The sequence below is a fragment of the Medicago sativa genome, chromosome 2 (assembly GCF_051527215.1).
Source record: "Medicago sativa cultivar Bolivia chromosome 2, Bolivia_mono, whole genome shotgun sequence".
In the NCBI taxonomy this organism is placed as follows: Eukaryota; Viridiplantae; Streptophyta; class Magnoliopsida; order Fabales; family Fabaceae; genus Medicago; species Medicago sativa.
Window position 1 is genome coordinate 9,979,575 of NC_140750.1, and position 21,754 is coordinate 10,001,328.

General features: G+C 31.7%; 2 protein-coding genes and 1 pseudogene across 3 annotated transcripts; 2 read left to right on the forward strand and 1 right to left on the reverse strand.

Moving 5' to 3' along the window:
• Positions 1-2,634: 2,634 nt before the first annotated feature.
• LOC146944366 (F-box/FBD/LRR-repeat protein At4g26340-like) lies at positions 2,635-4,199 on the forward strand (annotated as a pseudogene). Its single transcript, XR_015028136.1, has 3 exons — positions 2,635-3,415; positions 3,503-3,658; positions 3,774-4,199. The product of XR_015028136.1 is annotated as an F-box/FBD/LRR-repeat protein At4g26340-like (transcript).
• Positions 4,200-5,106: 907 nt separating this feature from the next.
• Positions 5,107-9,205, reverse strand: LOC146944367 (uncharacterized). The gene is made up of 8 exons (XM_085742757.1): positions 8,904-9,205; positions 8,445-8,617; positions 7,283-7,376; positions 6,985-7,096; positions 6,789-6,877; positions 6,564-6,649; positions 5,675-5,739; positions 5,107-5,504 (listed from the first exon to the last, which is right to left on the reverse strand). The coding sequence occupies exons 1-8, from the start codon at positions 9,183-9,185 to the stop codon at positions 5,398-5,400; spliced, it is 1,008 nt and encodes a 335-aa protein (XP_085598883.1). The 5' UTR covers positions 9,186-9,205; the 3' UTR covers positions 5,107-5,397.
• A 6,320-nt stretch (positions 9,206-15,525) lies between these two features.
• Positions 15,526-20,329, forward strand: LOC146944368 (putative serine/threonine-protein kinase At1g54610). Its single transcript, XM_085742756.1, has 7 exons — positions 15,526-16,349; positions 16,878-17,162; positions 17,269-17,586; positions 17,964-18,191; positions 18,827-18,927; positions 19,186-19,303; positions 19,800-20,329. Exons 1-7 carry the CDS (start codon positions 16,023-16,025, stop codon positions 20,049-20,051), a joined length of 1,629 nt encoding a protein of 542 aa, XP_085598882.1. The 5' UTR covers positions 15,526-16,022; the 3' UTR covers positions 20,052-20,329.
• Positions 20,330-21,754: the final 1,425 nt, after the last annotated feature.

Sequence of the window (21,754 nt, forward strand, 5' to 3'; positions counted from 1 at the left end):
GTTTCATATGTTGATTCTCATTACTACCAGTCACAATCCAAGAATCCAGCACTCCAAATCCTATTTTCCAAATGTCCAAATCATTTTTGAGATCCTTAATGTAGTTCCTTTAAGAAAGTTAAAATAAAGGCCTTTAAAAAAGAAGTTAATGTTGTTTGCTTTCTTTGTTTTTTTAGTTTTAAAGTTATTTTTAAGTTAAATGTTGTTTGGCAAAATATTGTACAAACTTTGAATTTTTTTATTTTTACGGTGTCCGCGGTTCAAACTCTGGACTTGGCATATATTTATGCATTGTTCCTATCAACTGAGCTAAACTCACGAGGACAAAACTTTGAATTTATTATGAATTAACATAATAAATAAAAAAATGTTTAAAATAAAAGATATTTTTTTTACAAATACTATATTTACTCAATAACGTTTATTTTGTGTAACATGAATACAAATTTGTATCATCATATAAATGACTTGTTAAATATTTGAATAGAAGAAACAATTTAAGGAGCCTGAAATAATAACATAAATAATATTAAAATAGTTGGTTTTTTCTATTTCAATTATACTCTATAATAAATTTCGTTATAAGAATACCATATTTTTGGTGTCTTTCAAAAAGATAAGAATTTATATTATATGATATTATATTTGTTACATTATTGGTGTCATAGAAACAAATATGTTTAGTTTTTTTGAATAAGAAAAAGATATGCATAATTTGTTACAATATAAAGGTGCAATATATATATATATATATATATATATATATATATATATATATATATATATATAAAGCTGCTCATTATTTAGCTAAATATGCTCTTAAGAATTCAGTTTGCATATGGATCGAAGAAACTCCGCCTTGACATTTGATTTGTTACCAGACTTTCATTAATGAAATTGTCTTTAACGTAAAAAAAAAAAGTATAATTTTTTTAGGCATCTATAACATTTTTGAAGAAAAGACATCTACAATTTTACTTTTAAATAAAATCAAAATGTTGTGATGATTAAACGATATTTAAATTAAATATATAAGTGATAAAAAGATAATAAAATTCCTTTGAAAAAAAGGTAATAAAATTAAATGGAACCTCCTTAAACAAAATTAAATGGAACGGTTCAAAAAAATTAAATGGAAGAAAAAAACATATTGAAATATAATATTAAAAAATAAAAGAAAATGTTCCCAACGTGAATTGAAGAGAGATGCTTGTGAAATAAATTGTCGAGAAGTAGTTTTTTGAAGTAGCATTCAACAACTTTTGGCCAAAGCTCATTCCATTCAATTTTATGCATCAAAAAAAATATTTTTTTAGTAAGTACTTAATTGATATTGTATTTGGTCTAACTTCTCCTTAAAAATATAGAGAAGTTGAAAAAAAACCGGGTCAAACGGTATCTTAATCTCCCACAACGACAGTGTAGAAGCAACCTAATTTGGGAGAAAAAAATTGAAAAATAGTTAAAAATAAAAAAATTGGAAAATAGTTAAAAGTTTTTAAAAAATGTAAAAATTGGAAAATAGTTTGAAAAAAATCGGTGAGGTAGCACTCAACCAAGCAACACTAAAAAAAATTATATGCATTAGCGTAACCAAAAAACAGACAGACAGACATAAAATATTACTCTAAAAGTTAATATGTGTGTGTGTATATATTCGCGAGGTTGAAGAAAGGAAATAAAAATATTTGATATCACTAAATGACAGCGTGAATAAAAATATCTGTGAGGTTGTGATGATTAAACAATATTGAAATTAAATATATAAAAGATAATAAAATTCCTTTGAAAAAAAGATAATAAAATAAAATGGAACCTCCTTAAAAAATTAAATGGAACTGTTCAAAAAAAATTTAAGTTAAATGGAAGAAAAAAAAACAGATTGAAATATAATATTAAAAAATAAAAGAAAAGGTTCCCAACGTGAGTTAAAAAGAGGTGTTTGTGAAATAAGTTGTCGAGAAGTAGTTTTTTAAAGTAACATTCAAAAACTTTTGCCCAAAGCTCATTCCATTCAATTTTATGCATTCAAAAAAATTACTTTTTTTAGTATGCACTTAATTGATATTGTGTTTGGCCTAACTTCTCCTTAAAAATGTAGAGAAGTTAGAAAAAAGTCGGGTCAACGATACCTTAATCTCTCACAACGGCAATGTAGAATCAACTGAATTTGGGAGAAAAAATTGAAAAATAGTTAGAAACATAAAAATTAGAAAATAGTTAAAAATTATTAAAAATATAAAAATTATAAAATAATTAAAAATAAAAGGTTAGGGGCAAAATGAGAAATTTACCCTAAAACATGTGAGGTGGTAACAACCAAATTTCACCAAATAGGAAATTACAAAAATGCCCTCTTAAGGGGCAAAATGGTAAAATCATAGAGATTAATATTTAATATATAGTAAGTAGATTAAATCCTACTAGTTCAGCGGCAACTATATTATGAGAAATTAATTCATCGTTTGTTTGTTTCAGAATTAGCAGTTTGTTCTAGCCATTGAGTTCTCAAAAGGGGATTAGGGTTTGCAGAGAAAGGGATTAGTCTTACTCAACCACCGTTATTGTGATCCATCCTCGCAGTTAACAAGTTTCAAATCAGAATTCGCTTTCCTTGTTTTACAATCAACTGCGATGTCAAAGTCAAAAATTCCAAAAGAAGAGTGTGACAGGGTTAGCTCCCTTCCAGACTCAATTATTTGTCATATTCTCTCTTTTCTCCCAACCAAAGACACTGTCGCCACAAGCATCCTTTCCAAGAGATGGAAACCATTATGGCTCTCAGTCTCCACTCTCGATTTCATCGACTACACCCCCCACCTTCCTCGACACAGCCCCTCTTTGCTGTCTTATTTACTCAGTTATGCAATCGCGCGACAACAACCTGCCAATACGATCATTCCACTTCATGTCTAGTCTTAAATACGACCAACCCAGCTATATCAACCAACTTATCATTACCGCAATACAAAGACAAACTGAAACCCTAGAACTTAGTATGAATTTTCATAAATTAGACAATAACTTGGCTTCCAAGATATTCACTTGTAGGACGCTTACTGTTCTCAAATTAACTAACCTAGTAATCTGGCACGACATTCCTCAAATAAACAATCCTATTTCACGCCTCAAAACTCTCCACTTAGATACTGTTGGTTTCATGACTCGTACACATATCATCAACTTTCTCTTTTCGTTTCTCATTCTAGAGGAATTGCTAGCGAATGATATATTTATTATTGAGGAATTGCGACAGCGATTCAATAATATATTCAACATTCCTACGAAAAAAGTTGAGCCAATAAAAACAGACAAGATCAAATGCTTGCCCAATTTGGTGACAGCCAAGCTTTGTGATAACGAACCTATTCCTCTCTTCTTGCTTTCCAAGGCACTCAGTCTCAGTCTAAAGATGGTCAGTAAGAGTTTGTTTGATTTTACAAAGCAAATCATGATATGATGATTGCTTTCTAATGTTTTCTTGTCTTTGTAATTCATGCAGACATGGCGCCGCTGTGTCCATGTCCCCGTTTTTCACAACTTAACTCAACTGGAGCTATTCTCTAACTTAAAGGGTAAAAGTTGGCCCGAGAAGTGGAAGTGGATGGTAGAAATGCTTCAACGCAGTCCCAAGCTTCAACATCTTATCATTCATGAGGTTTCACATATATTTTGATTGATTTCATGATATTTATTTATTTTGTTTAACTCTACCTCTACCTATCTTAACTCTTGTTTTGCGTTTTGGGTGGAAATTTACTTATTGTTTACAGGAGATATAAAATGGGAATGATGATGATGAGGACTATTGGGAGGACCCAAAGATTGTTCCAGAATGCCTTTCATCTCAACTCAAAACTTGCTTGTTTAAGAATTATAGAGGCAAAAGGTGCGAGCTTCAATTTGCAGAATATGTTATGCACAATTCAAAAGTATTAAGTAACATGACAATTCACAGTGCCTGTTCCATAGATTTAAACGGGAAATACCAGATGTTACAGAAACTATCTTTGTGTCTAAGGGGATGTAAGCTTGTATTTGAATGATGAGGGGAGGCTAGGATATTTATAATTATGTATGTCTAGATTTTTTGTTTGATTCTTGCTCGAGACGATGAAGACAATAACTCTGCCTTGTTTAATCCTCTACATTGTATACATTTTCAATTATGTTATTGGCTTTCATGCAATTCCTGTTTTTATGTTTGTCAGTGGCATACTTTCTTTCGGGGTATTTTGGCGAAGGTGAGAAAATGCCTAGTGGTAATAATGTTTATAAAAAAAATAAAAACAGACCATCAAAGAACTAAAAATTAACCCTTCTTATGAACCAAAAGCCTTTTTTTGTTAATAAACACGTTATCATATGTTTAATGTCTATATGAAAAAAATATAACTAATTAAATAAATCTCAATTATTTTGTCAAATTAGTCTACATACTTGGGCAAAAAATAAGTCTACATCAATTTCTTTTTTTAAGCAGTTTATCGACTAAAATGTCATTTTAAGATAAATAAGCGAAGAATCTAGCATTTGATGTAAGACTCTTGCATATTCCAATGCATTGTTCCTCCATTCAGTCTAAATCCCTTGCATATTCCAATGCACTGTGCAACTTATGTTCATGTCACAAGAGACACACCGATCAATGTGTCCCAAATACATCTACCTTAGGTACACGGGGTAGCACTTTGGTGACATTGGGGTGCCAATGTCATGTGACATTGGCCAACCACAATGTCACAAATGTGCAAAAGGACAAAAAAATCCTTGTAAATGAGAGTGAAGAAAGTCATTTTTTATTCTTTTGCACACTTATGACATTGTGGTTGGCCACTGTCACGTGACATTGACACCCCAATGTCACCTAAGTGCTACGTCTACCTTGGTTTAACAATAGTGTTTCTTTTTTACAAATTCATTATTAGTATTTTATAATTACTCCTAGTGGTGCCTCACATCACATGTCTTTTACGCAATATTAAGAATATTTTTAAAATTTTCAGCTGCTTTTGCTTCAAACAAAAGCCGAAGAATGGGGGAAAAGGATTGTAAGGTTAGATTGCCAATTATCAATACCATGTATCCGGGAACAAAGATTAATCATTCAGCCAAAAGAGAAATGATAACCATAAATAAATGACATGAAATAAGCAATAATATTTCATGATTATGTTTAATCAAAATTATTCACGATGTCATGTCCTTGTGTAGTATTATACCTTGACAATGTTCATTGTTCACCTTCAAAGTAAATTTCAACTTTTGCTTCATGTAGAGTGGTTGAGAAAACACTCTTATGTAACTACTGAATGATAATATTTTATTTACAATGTCTCATGGTGAAAATATTGATTAGATTTGATTTCAACCCCAAAGATCTCACTCAAAAGTTGGTCATAGAGTCTCAAGGAAATGAGCAAAGCTAGAGTACTTCGGCTCCCACCCAACTTCTTGGCGAGTTTTTGAGTTGTTCAATCTCTTACCAAGAGGATCATCAGTTCCTGCGAACAAAAATTACAAAGGAATGATGCTTTCACAATTAGGAGTGACATTCAACCTCAAGAAAAGAAAAGAAAAAAGTTAACATAGTACAAGTTGTTATTATGTTTCATTAAATGTTGTTTGGTTTTCATTCTCAAATTTGACATTTACAAATCAAATGAGTATGCACCTGTGAATTTCTCGAACTTTTTACTGAACTTCCCACTTTTGTCGACTAGATCCATCAATTCTTGCCTGCCAAAATGTTCAAAGGCAAAATAAGTTTTCTTTATTTAAAAAAGCAAATAGAAAGGTAAAGAAAGACACAACTCAAGAGGTGAGGATAACTTACTTCACTAGTAAGTCTTCTCTATTTTACTCAATTTAACTACTTTTGTGAATAGCACAAATTCAATAAATCCAACAGTTAAATTGAAAATGATTGATACTTAATCAAACGTTATTTAAACATAGACACTTTTTAAAATATAAGTAAATATTGAACATAACACACTCTAAACTAATAAATATCCAATTTAACCAAACAAATTTGCCTGCATGATCATCACATGATTCAACAGTTGGATTTGTTAAATTCATATATTTGTCAAAAAGTGATAAAAAGAGTGAGATATTTGAGTGTGTGTTTGGGTGAGCAAGACATGATTTTGAAAGGAATTGGTCGTGTAAAGCTGACTTTGGTAACTGAGTTTGAACTTTGAAGTGAAGTTATTACTTTGAAAGCAAGTTTGACGTAAAATTAGTGTAAAGTTTTCAACCTATCACAAAAGCTACTCTTTATCACTTCTCGTTATACCGATGTTTAGAGTCAAAATTAATTTTACCTGACACTTATAACCAAACATCTGTATTTTTGTTAAAATATCGTATTTGACATGGACAAAATTCATATGGTCTCCCGTCACGCCGTGAAGGCCAACTCTTCAAGTAAGTTGATCTTCACTCGGCGTATGTACGTATGGTGATAGCTAGAGTAAGGAATAAATTTCAAAAGGGAAGAACCAATTATGGTCTCCATCATAAATTAAAACTTAAAAACTTATGGGAAATCACCTAACCTGGACAAAGGATGATTATCACAACCCAAGAAAATTCGTCCACGAAATTGTTTCTTCAAAATTGCAACGGAGAGGGAAGCTGCATCCTGGTTTAGAAAAGCCACATTAGACGAAATGTTCAACTTTAAATATTAATAAATACTAAAAGACCATAAGTAGATAAGAAAATATTATTTTGTAAAGAAATTATCACACCATCAGACATCAGGGCAATCAAGTTCTAACCTCATAATGTATGAGATTCAGTACGTGATCAGGTCTAGATTCAACGATCCCCTTCTCTAAATAGTAAGTGTGTGCACCTTTACCTTCTTTGTATTAAAAGTCAAGGTTGACATCCACTATAAACATAACAGAAATAACCAACCACAAGATTAATGGAACTTTGAAATCCTGGCAAATTGTGGTTTTGAAAAGGATATATAAAGTCCAGACAGTCTAACAACCGAACCACCAAACTCGAGCACAATATTTTCTGCTTTTAGAAGGACATCAGTTCTCGGGCTCCTCCCAATTGGCACGACTGGAGTATCCTGAATAGAAGTAAGTAAATCTAGTTTCATGAACGAGACAAATTGACAGAGTCATACTCCTACATTGTGATAAAACTGAATATGATGAGGAAAACAACTGACTCCTAATGCCACAAATTAACCAATTGAAACAAATTTAAACAAATATTTGAAGAAAGAGAGGGAGACTTGAGAGAGAGCAGCTACCTCATCGCATAAACCATTATCGTTACAATCATAAGGAGCAGAACTTGATGTATACAGAAAAGAACCTTCTCCATTCCAGCATTCTGCAGCCTGCCTGAATGGTTGACACTCCAAACACAGAAGTTTAGAATAAAAATACAACTAGAATAAAATAATATCCTAAGCAAAATCCTAAATGCTGTATTACTGCAAGGTTTAGAGATAAATAACCGTGATATGAGAATTCAGGAGGGTAATCTAACAGAACGGTAAATTTGAAATTGTAAAATTCATAGTTAAATTTTACATCGACAACATATACACACAAAATTTTCACATTACAAGATCATGTAAAACCTTAAGATTGGAGGAATCATTACCCCATACAGATACGCTAAAATGAACTGCCAAATATTATCATCAAAGAATGAGATTTTAACAGAACCCAAGAGAATTTTGAGCAAGCATGCTTTCTACATAAATGTTTGCATGATGATATGTTTACCAATAATACATATGAAAAAAGATTTGACAATGCAGAGTAGAAGATTCACATAAGTCACAAAAGAAAGGTCCGCGTCTAAGATACATATATGTATACTTATTAAAAAATCATCTATATAATGAAACTTATGATTGACTAATACAATGGTGATTCGTAGTCAAGATGACAAAATAGACCCTTACAACAGCTGCACCAACACCCCTGTAAAAACTAAATCTAGGAAGACATTACGGGTGTGTACATGAGTTGGTTTTTTGAGGGTTTTAGAGAGCTAAGTCTATATTTTGATAAATATTTGATATTTTAGGAAAAAATTAAAACAACAACATGATATTATATTCTCATGGAGCATGTTGTTCTTTGAATTTTTCAAAAATATCAAATATATATTAAAATACAGACTTGGCCCTCGAAAATCTTCCCATCCAAAACCCAACTCACAAACGCAGCATTATACCATTGTGGCATTGTTGTCAAATAGTGGCTATAGCGTAACAAACGCATTGATGATCAATTAAGTATAAAGGGTTGTCAAATAGCGGCTATAGCAGCTACAACATAATAGAATGTAATTGTAAACAAACAACTATTTCCTACAATCAGCAATTGACACTGTATAATACAATTCCTACCAACTACAAATTAAAGGATTAACTAACTAACACCAAGATTGCTCACCTAAGATCACCAAGGTAATCCAATGATTGATAAGGAGGAGCACATACAATGACATAGGGAAACTTATGGTCAGATTTGGTCCAATTCAAAGCAGGACTAATACCCAATTGAACCAACTCTTCATGATGATCAGTAGTAATTGTCTGTCCAAAAACTTGACTCCCCTCATGTTCCTGATTCAATAGAAACACATGTCAATTACTCAATATAATATAAACACATTGATTAAAAAAATGTCAAGAAACTAACCCAACATTCCAATTCCATGATTTCAGGAAAATTAAAATATTAGAACATCAACATCAGAGATACTCTCCTATCCTATGAATATATTAGAAAATATTAAAAAATGCCTCAAAATAAGTGTCAACAACTTTAATTATTTATTTAATTATTTAAATTAATATTATATCTTTGCATGCAACAGTAAAGACTAATCTTTTGCGAGTTATGTAGTACCTGCCGCCATTGATGAGCGACCAAACGACCAAGAACACCAGGACCAACGATGAGAAGGTCATGTTGTCCAATTGAAAGAGAAGGAGAAGAAGGCAATTGTGAGATATTGAAATTCAAATGGGTAGCCATGGAAGAGAAAGATGAAGATAAAGGTGATGGCTTTAGAGAAATTGGGGAATTGGGTGGTGGAGTTGAGAAGAAATGGGGGTTGAAACGGTGTAAATGTGTTAGTGGTTGGTGCATGAAGAGAGTGTTGAAATGGATAATTCCTCCTAATGCCATCAATAACAAACAAATGAATTGATTATTATTATTATTTTTGGGTCTTTTGATGTTTCCCAAGAAAACTAGATGAATCTTCTTCCTGACGTGAAAGGAGTGAATGTTTTTTTTTTATCGGATTTGAATTTCGATTTTGATACATTATTTCTATCAATCGAGTTAAGCTGACGTATGAGTAAATGTTTTTTTTGAAAGAGTATGAGTAAATGTTTAAAACCACATTTTATGGAAGTCAATTGTGAAAACAAAAGAAAAAAGTAAGAGTCGCTCCAGAACATCCGATAAAATTAGAACGATAGAAAAGAAAAAATGGGAAATAGTCACTTTGGTCCCTGAATGAGTGACGAGTAGTCACAATAGTCCCTCAATATATAGAAATTGCAAAATAGTCCCTGATTATGCACTTTGTTAGTCAAAATAGTCCTTAATATTAAAATATTTCGTTAATATTGTCATATTAGTCCTTCAATAAACTTACTTATTGTCATATTAGTCCTTATATGTACTTACTTATTGTCATTTTACTCCCTATATCAAAAGAGTTATTGTGAGTATTAAGGGATTATTTAAGCTTTAGGGACTATTTTGACTAACAAAGTAGACAATCAGAGACTATTTTGGAATTTTGATACATTGAAGGACTATTATGACTACTTGCTACGCATTCAAGGACCAAAATGACTATTACCAAAAATGTATGAAAAATTTGATCGATGGATGATCTCATGTTAAAATCTATTGGGCCTTATTTATAATTTTTATAAATCATTGAATTCAATGTATTCTAGTAACAGACAAAATGTGTCTACCAATTGAGTTAAAATCACGTAAACAAATTAGTCTTTTTTTGTGGATCTTGCATATATTATGCATTGTCCTTACTAACTGAGCTAAGCTCACGAGGACAAACAAATTAGTCTTTTATAATAGTAAAAGTGACTATCTAATCCTTTAAGTCATAAATCATATGCACAATTACTCTTTTTTCATCAAACTCGTTGTTTTTTTTTTACAATCTTTCATCAAACTCGTTACAAAGGGTCTATATGGACGTTTATTGTTAAGTTGATATGTCTAAATTAATCATAGTTCATATGTATATTATTTAATCTTGGTTTGAAAAAAAATTATCGATTATTTGATTTTTAATGTCGTTGGTGAAATATTTATCTATAAAATTATGATTGAATTAAGAAACAATGAGAATAAAATATAAATAAGTATTCATGTTTGGTGTCATAAACACTTTTGGAACCTTCCACCTTGATATTAAATGATCATGTAAACACTTTTCAACAAAGTTTGTTGAAAAGAGGGACCAATGTGTTACAAAGAAAAAATTAAAGGACTGACTTGTTCACTTTTACTGTTATAAAGGACCAATTTGAAATTAAGAAAATGAAAGAATTAATCTGATACAAACGTTAAATTTAAAAGACTCTAAGATATATTTTACCTTTAATAATTAGATCATCCCTATAGTTATTTCAATATTTTACAATTGATAGGATCCAATATCTCTAACTGTAATAATCATGTGCTATTTTAAAATCATCACACAATTTTGGTCGCACACTTGTGTAGCTTCTTTTACCAAATAGTTGAGTGTAGTTTTTTTTTTAGTTTTTACACCACAAAAGAAAAGCAAAGAGCAAATCAGTCTCGAGGGCCAACAACGCGTAAGGATTAACTATCAAAACATGACTAAGGTCATACGAGGAGGGGCCTTCTTGGCAAGCCAATGGAAAAGGTCACTAGTTGTTAGAGCATTTCTGATAATGATCTTTTACTATTAATCAGTTATACTTATTAGCTATCCTTATCGAAGGATTAGTCAAAAGAGTGTCTAATAGGAGAAAAGTGAAAGAGAAAGTTTGTACATATACTATATCTTTTATAGAAGATAAGCGAAAGAGGGTATAATAAAAGACAAGAAAACTCATAAGGGTAATGGTCATTTTGACAACTTTATCCATCTCAGCATTTAGCATATCACTTTTTTGTTTAAGAAGCGTTTAGTGTATCACTACTTGAGAACTTTGGAAAATGTAACAACTCAAGAGTCTTTAGACATTACCTGACACAAGAATGTCCTTTAAAAATCAACATTTTTGCTTGGCGTCTTTTTCAGAACCACATTCCTACTTCTGATAATCTTTTGCGGCAGGGTCTTCTTCAAAATAATCAACAGCTCTTTGCGGGTGGTTGGGGATCTAATGCAAACATCAATCATCATTTTCTGCAATGTAACTTTTTTGTTCAATTTGGTCTTTGGTCTTGCAATGGATGGTTATGTTACGGTGAATCCAGATCACATCTCAGATTGCTAACATCAATTTGGGCATTTAGGAGGATCAGCAAAAAATCAGCTGTCGGCAATGCATCTCTTATGGTTATCTTGTGTTTGGATGATTTGAAACGAAAGTAATTGTCGCTTTCAACCACGTTTTTTTTTGTTTTCTTCTCTCTCTCTCTTTTTCACAAGGCTTTTTTGTTTTATATTTATTTTAAAATGAGAAGTCATGTGTCACATTGTTGTTGGGCAATGTCATGTGATATTCCCGCCACAACGTCATACAAGTGGAATCCAAAATTGTCAATTAAGCCTTAAATTTTTATGCCTACTAAACTCTTTAATTGTGACCCTATGTTACGTTAAGGGATTTGGATTCTCTCCATTGAAAATTCTCTCGAGTTTTCTCCATTTTCAATCTCCATCATTGAAATTCAACAACCACTTTTTTTTTATGATTTAACTCTGAATTTCTCTCTCATGTTTGATGGTTAAGATTTCACTTGAAAAAACTTGAGATTATTTTTAATGGAGAGAATCCAAATCCTATGTTAAGAGAGGTTTCTTAACTGCAACCCCCATTTTTTCTTCTTGTAGGCATGAGAAAAAGGGCTTTGTGGCCCCCTTTTTTGCCAGCCCATAAAACTTTGAAGTTACTTTCTAAAAAAAATAAATAATATATACGATTTTTAAGAAAATTAAAACTTTTTTAGAAAAATGAAAGTTAGAGCATGTGGACCGATTCAGCCCTCGGATGTTAAGAGTTCGTTTGGTGTACATGATATGATATAGACATGATAGGATAAAGAAGTGGATACGAATAGGATATGATAGTGACATGATAATATCTATCCTATCACATGTTTGATACACACATGATAAGAAACATGATAATATTATTTTATCCTTTCATGTTTTGATACACGATTAATATTGACAAGATTAATATTGATACACGATTATACTGGCGTGTTTTGTTTGCTATCCTATTTCTAACCCAAGTAAAACATAGGATTAAAATAACGAAGGATGAATAGGATAGGATAAGCAATGGGATTATTTTATCCTTTTCTATTGGTGCATCAAACAACAGATTTAAGTAGGATATGATAATTTTATCATATCCTATCTTCCTATCATGTGCACCAAACGGACCCTAAGAGTTTTTATTTTTTATTTTTTTATCTTGGGGAATAAGCCTCTTTAGTTTTAGTTATAAAGTTTTGAATATTGCTTTTTAAGTATTAGCAATTGCTCACATAAACCTAAAACACGTCGAATGGTAGTTAATTGTAGTTCATACATTTTTAAATTCGGTTAAATTGATTTATAAAGTCATTTAATCGATTTAAAAAGTGATCGAACAATGATTAATTGTTGTTCGACTCTAAACAATAATTAATTGTTGTTGGGTTTTTTTCGAGTGCCTAAAAGAATCCTCAAGAGTTTTTTGGATTTCAAACATCTAAGTCGGGATCAAATTTTGAACTTGTATAAATTGACGGCTATAACCATATTTAAGATTGTCCACCCTAGCCATTCCCTAAATATCATTTCTATTGAAGTTTTCTGTTGAGCACATGCTTTATTTTCCCCTTATTTTAATCATAAATCTTGACCAACTAACAATATCATTTTAGTCGTGAAAGCAATGTTCTAACTTATAGTTTATAACTTTTTTTTTAGAGGTATAGTTTATAACTTAAAACCATTAAAACCTGTTCCAAAAATATAATAAAGTACTACATATTAACTGGTTTGGTGTATATGGGATCCAATGTTGGTTTCCCCCACCAACTTAGTGCCCGTTTGGTTCAGCTTTGAATATAATTGATTCTGAGAGAATTGATTCTGATAGAATTGATTCTGACAGAATTGATTCTGGGAGAATTGATTTATGTTTGAATACAATTATGTAGAATTGATTAAACAAAATGATTTATGTTTGGATGCAATTATGTAGAATTGCTTTTGAATGTATAATTACTAAAATAGACATAGCTAAAGGAGAATTGATAAAGAATGAGAATTGATAAAGGGCAATAGAGTAAAATAACGTGTTGTAATAATAAAATATACAAACCTATACACGTTGTTCAAGGAGAATTGATTCTAGAAAAGCTAGAAGCTAGGATTTGTAGCTTCATGGAGAATTGTTTTTGGAGGACAAAAGCAATTCTGAAAAGCTGAACCAAACACGTTGTTTTTGGCTAGAATTGCTTTTGCCACTGTAGAGAATTGATTTTGGGCTAGAATTGCTTCTCAGAAGCCAAACCAAACAGGCCTTTAGTAAGTTATCTTCGTACCACATTCAAGCAAAGGGAAAACAATGATTAGCATAAACACCTTCCTAGTACATGACTCTGATTTTTGTGTTACAATGATAGTTTAACTAGAAACTCTTAGCACAGACAACGTACTGAATGGTCTCATATTATATACAAGCAGTTCAACATATCATATGGGGGAGTATTGGGTATAACTTTGCAATTTTTTATTTTTTATAAATATTCAAATGTTAGAATTATCTACTATAGATTATTAATATAGTTTGCAAATAATTTAATGTGATATTTATAATCTTTTAAAATGCTATGTACCAAATTTTGTTTTATGAATTTATCTCTGTAAATGTCACCTACGACTATCTTGTATTATAATTATATGGCGACTTTAACCATGTCCAACTCACTAAACATTTGTTAGCCTCTTTAAACGCCATTTGTATGAAGAGACATTACAGCCTTCACGAAATCACCTTGTGAAAATTCATCAATACATCTCAATGCAAAAAAAAAGAAAAACATACTCATTGAATAATTTTTCATCAATGTTGCACCTATGATTAAAACCTTCAAAAGTCAGTGTTTCATCCATGATTGATAATCTAAACCCCACACTTCTAATACTCATATCTTGATAAATAGGTTTTGCAAGATGATATTTTAAAGGGAAATGGTAAAGAGCATCGTTCCATCTCAAATTAGCCACCTACATCCATTTCTAGTCCACCTCTAAGTAGTACCAATAGTATAAAAAGGTTTTCACGTGTATTTTTAATATCTTATTATTATGTCACTGTTTTTTAAAAATGTAACGTGATTCTATCAAAAAAGAAAAAAAATGGTATGTGATCATCAAGATTTGATGTTCAATACGTATTAGGAATTTAGGATATGTTGTTTTTACATTTTTTTCCCTCTCTTTTAATTATATCAATCGTTACAAGTGATGTATTTTTAGATATTGTTGAAATACAATGTTTTTTTAAATAACTTTTTTGTCTTATCATTATATCATTTTTTTTGTGAACTATCATTATGTCACTTCATTATTATTAGTTTCTAAAATATCTGCATAATGAAATGTTCTTTTGTTTTCACTATTTTTTGTTTACTCAGTTATAATTAAAAATATTTCTTTTACAAATCTATTATAATAAAATGTTCTTGGCTGTATGTATAATATTTTTGCACATACAAACAGTACATATATACTCTCAACTTTTTTGAGAGGATATACTCCTAAATATTCCATGCAACAATATCCATTTCGTAAAAAATAAAAATATAACATTTAAATAAGATGGTAAGAATTATTTTTAATTTAACTAGAATTCTAGTTCTAGGTTTAAAATCATATATGTGAATGTAGAAATGTTAAATATCTTAAAATACTAGTGTTTTGTCATCCATTATGTTTTATTGAGTTTTAGACAAAATAAAACAAGTGTCCTCATAACACAACATTTTAAAATAAACAATTATTTTTTTAAAGAAGTTAAATATTTCGATTTTCAAAACATTGATTACATGTATTTTCATACATATTTATTACTTATATTCTTAAAGAGTGTTCTAAAAACACTTGGTAACATTTTCCGATACAAATAAGAATCCATTTTTATTTATTGAACGGAACCGAACCATCCATTACCTTTGTTGTTTGCTTGGTGTGGTGTGCTAATCAAAATTAATAGAGAGATTAATTAAAGAAGATTAGAAGTTGAAAAACAGTAAAAAGGAAAGGAGATCCATATTCCATTCCATTGCATTGCATTCATCCCCACATTTTCTTCTCTCTCCAAACCAAAACATTCTTTTCTTTTCTTTTCACTCATCCTTTTGAATCTGCTAGTAACTACAACCTTAACTGTTTTTTCAACTTTGATCCTCTTCCACACACAATACAAATCCTTATTCCTGGCTAAATCAATAAAGAGAAGAAAAAAAAAATATACACATACATAAAAGACCCACCTTAAAGGACAAAAAAGAAACAAAGAAAAAACACTAGTCTTGTTTTCTTTGACTACACCACAATTTGTGGGGTGTCTCTTAAATCATTGCTTCTCACTTTTGTCTGCCAAAGTTATAATCTTTTCAACTAGCATTTGCTTATTCCACCTAATTTACTAGATTTCTCATTAGGGTTTTTCTCAACTAGCATTTCTTTGAATTGTTATGGATGGTGAGAAACTGAAGCAAAATGTGTTTTTTGAACTTGATGAAGGTGGTGGAAGTGTAAATGAGAGATTTTGAGAGATGGGTTGTGTGTTTGGTAAACAGTCATCAGTGGAAGAGAGGAGAGAGGAAGTGAGAGAAGAGAAAGTAGATGTAGATGGTGGTGGTGGTGGTAGTGGTAGAGAGGTTGAGAATGTGAAAGAGGGTGGAGAGGAGAAGAGAGTAAGGCCTAGTGGGGAGAGAAGGAGAAGATCTTCGAAGGCAAATCCGAGGTTGAGTAATCCACCTAATAATGTTCATGGTGAACAGGTTGCAGCTGGTTGGCCTTCTTGGCTTTCTAAGGTTGCTGGTGAAGCTATTAATGGATTGGTTCCTAGGAGAGCTGATACTTTTGAGAAGCTTGATAAGGTAAAAGAAATCTCTGACTCAAGTGGATAATTGCTTTTGTTTCCAATTTAAGATTTGAGATTGTGTTTAGATTTTTTTTATTTGGTGTATTGAGTTTTGAGAAAGTGAGTTTGTTTTGTTTTGTTAATTGCTCAGTTCCTTTAAAGAGTATTCAGTGTTACTAACTTACTATTTGTATGTTTGGTTTAACGGTGAATTTGGCAGAATCACAACGGCACCTTGATTCTGCCAAGCTCATCATCAGTCCTAACATGTAGTACATTGCTATTTGGAGTTTTAAGATTTAAGATAATGTCAGGAATTGGCTCAAAAGGAGGGCTTGTTTATTGTTTGTGTTGTTTGGTTTCTGAATGCAAGCAATGGTAACACCCTAAAAATAGTAATGTGGATTCTGGACATTTTGTTTTTTGTTTGGAACTTTTAAATTGAAAATCAATCCGCATATTAGTGTCTTCAAAGGTTTTTTCTTCTTCTGTTTACTTGAAAAAGTTTGAATTTTGATGGGTGTCTTTACTATTTTTGTATCAGATTGGGCAGGGTACATACAGCAATGTTTACAAAGCTAGGGATACTTTAACAGGGAAGGTTGTAGCCTTAAAGAAGGTCCGTTTCGACAATTTAGAGCCTGAGAGTGTGAAGTTCATGGCCAGAGAGATTCTGATTCTGCGTCGTTTGGATCATCCCAATGTTGTCAAACTGGAAGGCTTAGTGACATCTAGAATGTCATGCAGTTTATATCTTGTGTTTGAATACATGGCGCATGATCTAGCTGGACTTGCTACAAACCCTGCAATCAAGTTCACAGAGCCTCAGGTGTTTGTTTACCTTACGAAGTACATGTTCTTGTTGATATATGATGATTCAGGAATAATTTAATCTTTTTTGGGTAGTTTTTTGACGTCGACCTTTGTAATTTTAGGTAAAATGTTACATGCATCAGCTATTTTCTGGGCTGGAACACTGTCACAACCGTCATGTGCTGCATCGTGATATAAAGGGTTCAAACCTTCTTATCGACAATGATGGAGTTCTTAAGATTGCCGATTTTGGATTAGCTTCCTTCTTTGATCCTAATCACAAGCACCCTATGACCAGTAGAGTGGTGACTTTATGGTATCGACCTCCAGAACTTCTTCTCGGAGCCACTGAATATGGTGTAGGCGTGGACCTCTGGAGTGCTGGCTGCATTCTTGCAGAATTGTTGGCTGGAAAACCCATCATGCCTGGTCGAACAGAGGTAATCTCTATGATTGGATACAGTCTATAAGTTATATCACTGTTGTCAAATAGCTGCTTTAGCACTACTGTCTAGCAGAATTTGAACAAATCGCAATTACTAGTATTCTTCCATATGCTATTTAGTATAAAATGTTGTAAAATAGCGGCTATAACGGCGCTATAGCACTGTAGCGTAGTAGAATTTGTACAAACCGCTATTTTCTGTGATCCGCGATTGACAAACTGAGTTATATAGTTGCACCTTTTTGGAGCATAATATGTATTCGGTTTATTAGCCTATGCTGAAATATTTGTTGCCAGTGGCCTATTTACTTGTAATTTATTTGAGATTTGTTATTCCTACTTTGGTGATATAGTATCCTTCATGGTTTGTAGGTGGAGCAGCTGCATAAGATATTTAAGTTATGTGGTTCTCCTTCTGAAGACTACTGGAAAAAGTCAAAGTTGCCACATGCTACCATTTTTAAGCCCCAACAATCATACAAGCGATGCATAGCGGAGACATTTAAGAATTTTCCGCCATCATCCCTGCCATTGATTGAGACCCTTCTCGCAATCGATCCAGATGAACGTCTGACTGCCACTGCTGCATTGCATAGTGAAGTAAGATAATAATTGAATCGACTAAATTAATGTTGTGAGGTTGCGTAATATCTTGTGCTTTTCTCTCTTTTGTACAGGAAAATGCTAAACTCTATAATTGGATGCGTTTATCATGTCCAAGTCTTAAAGAGAATAGTTAATACACCCTAATTTATAGCTCTATTCTCTATTTAATAACTATGAATAATAACAATTTCATAATATTATGAGGGGCCTTCTTATATAAGTTCGATTTAATGGCTTTCCTTACTTTCCACATTGATCATGCTTTTGTAAATTCTTTTCCGCCATGAATAGCTTTCCTTACTTTCCTTGCTGCTGGTGGTAAATGTTTTTGTCATAACTACTAAGTATGTACTTTCAGTTTTCTTACTTTCCACAATGAAGATTATTTATTGGTGAACTCTAAACTTCAATACATCCAATTTTTATTGGTATTTTCCTCTAAGTACGAAATAGGGCATTTTTTTTCTTTGCTTGTTTCTCAAAAGAGTGACTGACGTACATAGCTATGTGCTTGCAATTATATATAGGTTTAACCTTGAGATATACTGAATCGTGCTTACAATCTGTACAGTGTTTCAGTCATTGCATATAAAGATCCTAGTTTGATGTTATTTGCTTCTCTTTTGCAGTTCTTTACTACTAAACCATATGCATGTGATCCCTCTAGCCTTCCTAAATATCCTCCCAGCAAGGAGATGGATGCAAAGCTACGGGATGAAGAAGCTAGAAGGTCGCTTAAATTACTTTTAGCTTAAATTATCATAATAGATATTCACCAAAACACTTGCATGTTGGTTATGATTTGACCATGTAATGCTTTACTTTGTTCTTCTATTGTGTCTTTCTATCCATTTTCAATTTTATTTTACAAATGTTGCACTTGCTCATTCACTTCTCTTTCTCCCTGTCCTGTATTCAATCGGGGTAATTGCTTCACATGTATATACTTGAACATGCTTGTTTAATTTAAATTATGTCATGACTGTAGATTGAGAGCGGCTGGTAGATCAAATGCCGATGGTGTCAAGAAATCACGTCCACGTGAGCGAGTAAGGAGGGGACTTCCCGTTCCAGATGCCAATGCTGAACTGCAAGCAAATATTGATGTATGTCTGATAAAGCTCCTAATTCTCTCTAGCAAGTATTTTTTTTACTGCTTACTGATTAATGCTAGCAAGGAATAAATTTAGGCAAAATTGCACGAGTCTTTTAACTTAATTTAAAGTTTCAAACCGGTCTTTTTTATGTCAAATTAGTCATTTTTTCATGTCTGACCAAACTTCATTTTTATCTATCTATGTTGCCAAAAAGTTTTACTTGATGATTTAAAAAGTTAAATTTAATCTTAAATTAATCAAGATAACATCTAAATTACATCATAATGACTGCTGGTCAAGATAGCATTGATGGATAGGTTACAACATTGAACTGTGTTGATACCATCTTCTGGAATGCTGCTTTAGATTTGATAAATTTGGTTGAAGTAATTACTATCACTGCAAAAACCTAATATATGAAGCTAATTTAGTACTGTTGTAGATAATTTTGTTATCTTGGCTTATATGTTATAGAAATCGCGTTGACATTTAACTCTTACTACAGAGACGGCGATTGATCACGCACGCAAATGCTAAGAGCAAGAGTGAGAAATTTCCTCCTCCCCACCAAGACGGAGATCTAGGCTATCCTTTGGGTTCTTCACAACACATGGATCCAGTTTTCGATCCTTCTGATGTTCCATTCAGTTCCACAAACTTGTCACTACCCAAAGCAGATATCCATACTTGGTCTGGTCCATTGGTAGATCCCGGCAGCATTGGTGCACCGAGGAGAAAGAAGAAACACGGCAGGTGATTACCATATACAATCCAAATTCGTCAAAGGACTCAGAATGATGAGAATATATCAGGAGTCAAAGAAATCTTTATTCTTGTGTAGTATAATTAACACCAATCATTTTTTAGGAGTATTCGCGAAGCTGCAAATGTTGATCTTGTATATCTTAGTTTTCTTTTTTCCACTTAAATTAAAGAGTTTAATTAGGTTAGATGAACATCTAATAAATAGTTTTTTTTTTTACAATGGTGTTGGTGGTTTATATTTCTCCCTAATATTGATACTTGCTCAGACAATTTTTGTTCCATTTAATCTCTGCTTTCCATAAGCATGTGAACTATATGAATGTTCTTTATGATATGATATAGATCACCAATGTAGAATCAGTTACAGGGCATATTTGTTATATTATATATAAATATATAATTGAAGTTTATAGTTTTTTTTTTTTTTTGGAAACTCCGAATTGAAGGTGAACTTTGTCTCTTGATATTACAAAGTCAAGTTTTTACAGCACACTTCACAGACATCTGTGCGGTTAAATTGCATATTACATAAAAAAAAATTTTACTCAATTACATATTAATAGTATTAAATAAAAGGCTATGGTATAACCTATTTAAAGTATGCACCTTTCACTCAGGAGAGTTGAACAATGTGACATTGGACAAATCAACCTATGACATTTTACTTTCTTTTTCATTCTTTATGGTGAGGTTTCATTTGGTCAAATCATTATACTCCATTTGTGTTGGTTTGGGGACCCTGCTGAACTACCATTCCACATCAAGTTTGATCAAGGACGATTTTCTTGGAAACTTTCCTATACTATAAGCTCTTCATGTCACATCAACTCTCACCTTTTCCATCCACTAATTAAATTTCTAAACTAAGTTTTGGTGCCAGTTACATTTTACATTTAATCATAATAAATTTACAACACGACCTTTTCCTAAACTAAAGAAGGAAAGATGTTGTGCCTGGTGACAGTTAGATTCCAAAAAAAAAGTGTTTCTTTTTCTTTAGTTTATTTTATTTTTATTGAAGAACACTTTAGTTTATATTGAGAGTGTTGAAAGAAAGTTGTCAAATTTGAGAGTCTAGGTAAACTCCTGGGATTTACGTTCATAAACTGGTAATATTAAGTATTTTATGTCTATATATAAATAAAAGAGGTTAAGTATATTTCTGATTTATTATAGAACGCTATGTTTTTTTTTTTTAGGAATATAGAACGCTATGTTGTAATTTGATTTATGTAGTCGATCTTACTTAATGAGATAAAACTTGATTGTTGTTCTTGTAAATATATTTTTGATCCCTACAAATATTCTAACTTTTTATTTTAGTTCTAATTTTTTTTTTACTCTTTTAATTTCGCCCAAGAGTTTTCTATCATCATTTTTTTGTCTCTGCTTTTAATTCAACTCATATCTATCAACAAAAATTTTAATTTTTTTCATAGTCATGTTTAGTACATTATAGAATTATCTTTTGCAAATGTTTTTTTTAACAATGGATGAACTAAATATGAACTTTTATGTTTTTTGCGTTTAAAAATTCATATTTAATTCATGTTTTGTTAAAAAATTCTATTTTTTTTAGGACATTTGTATAATATTCTAAACATTCATACAAATAAATATTCAAAAATTTGAAAGGTACACATGACCTGACTTAAAAATAGTAACAAAAAATGTGGATATAGAGAAACTAAGAAT

Excerpts from the sequence above, each read along its gene's own strand:
- LOC146944367 (XM_085742757.1), bottom strand. The coding sequence starts at position 9,185 with ATGGCATTAGGAGGAATTATCCATTTCAACACTCTCTTCATGCACCAA. Across the intron at positions 8,618-8,903 it reads TCGCTCATCAATGGCGGCAG|GAACATGAGGGGAGTCAAGT; the intron begins GTACTACATAAC and ends CTATTGAATCAG. Across the intron at positions 6,878-6,984 it reads TAGACTGTCTGGACTTTATA|AAGAAGGTAAAGGTGCACAC; the intron begins TATCCTTTTCAA and ends ACTTTTAATACA.
- LOC146944368 (XM_085742756.1), top strand. The coding sequence starts at position 16,023 with ATGGGTTGTGTGTTTGGTAAACAGTCATCAGTGGAAGAGAGGAGAGAG. Across the intron at positions 16,350-16,877 it reads CTTTTGAGAAGCTTGATAAG|ATTGGGCAGGGTACATACAG; the intron begins GTAAAAGAAATC and ends TTTTTGTATCAG. Across the intron at positions 17,163-17,268 it reads TCAAGTTCACAGAGCCTCAG|GTAAAATGTTACATGCATCA; the intron begins GTGTTTGTTTAC and ends TTGTAATTTTAG.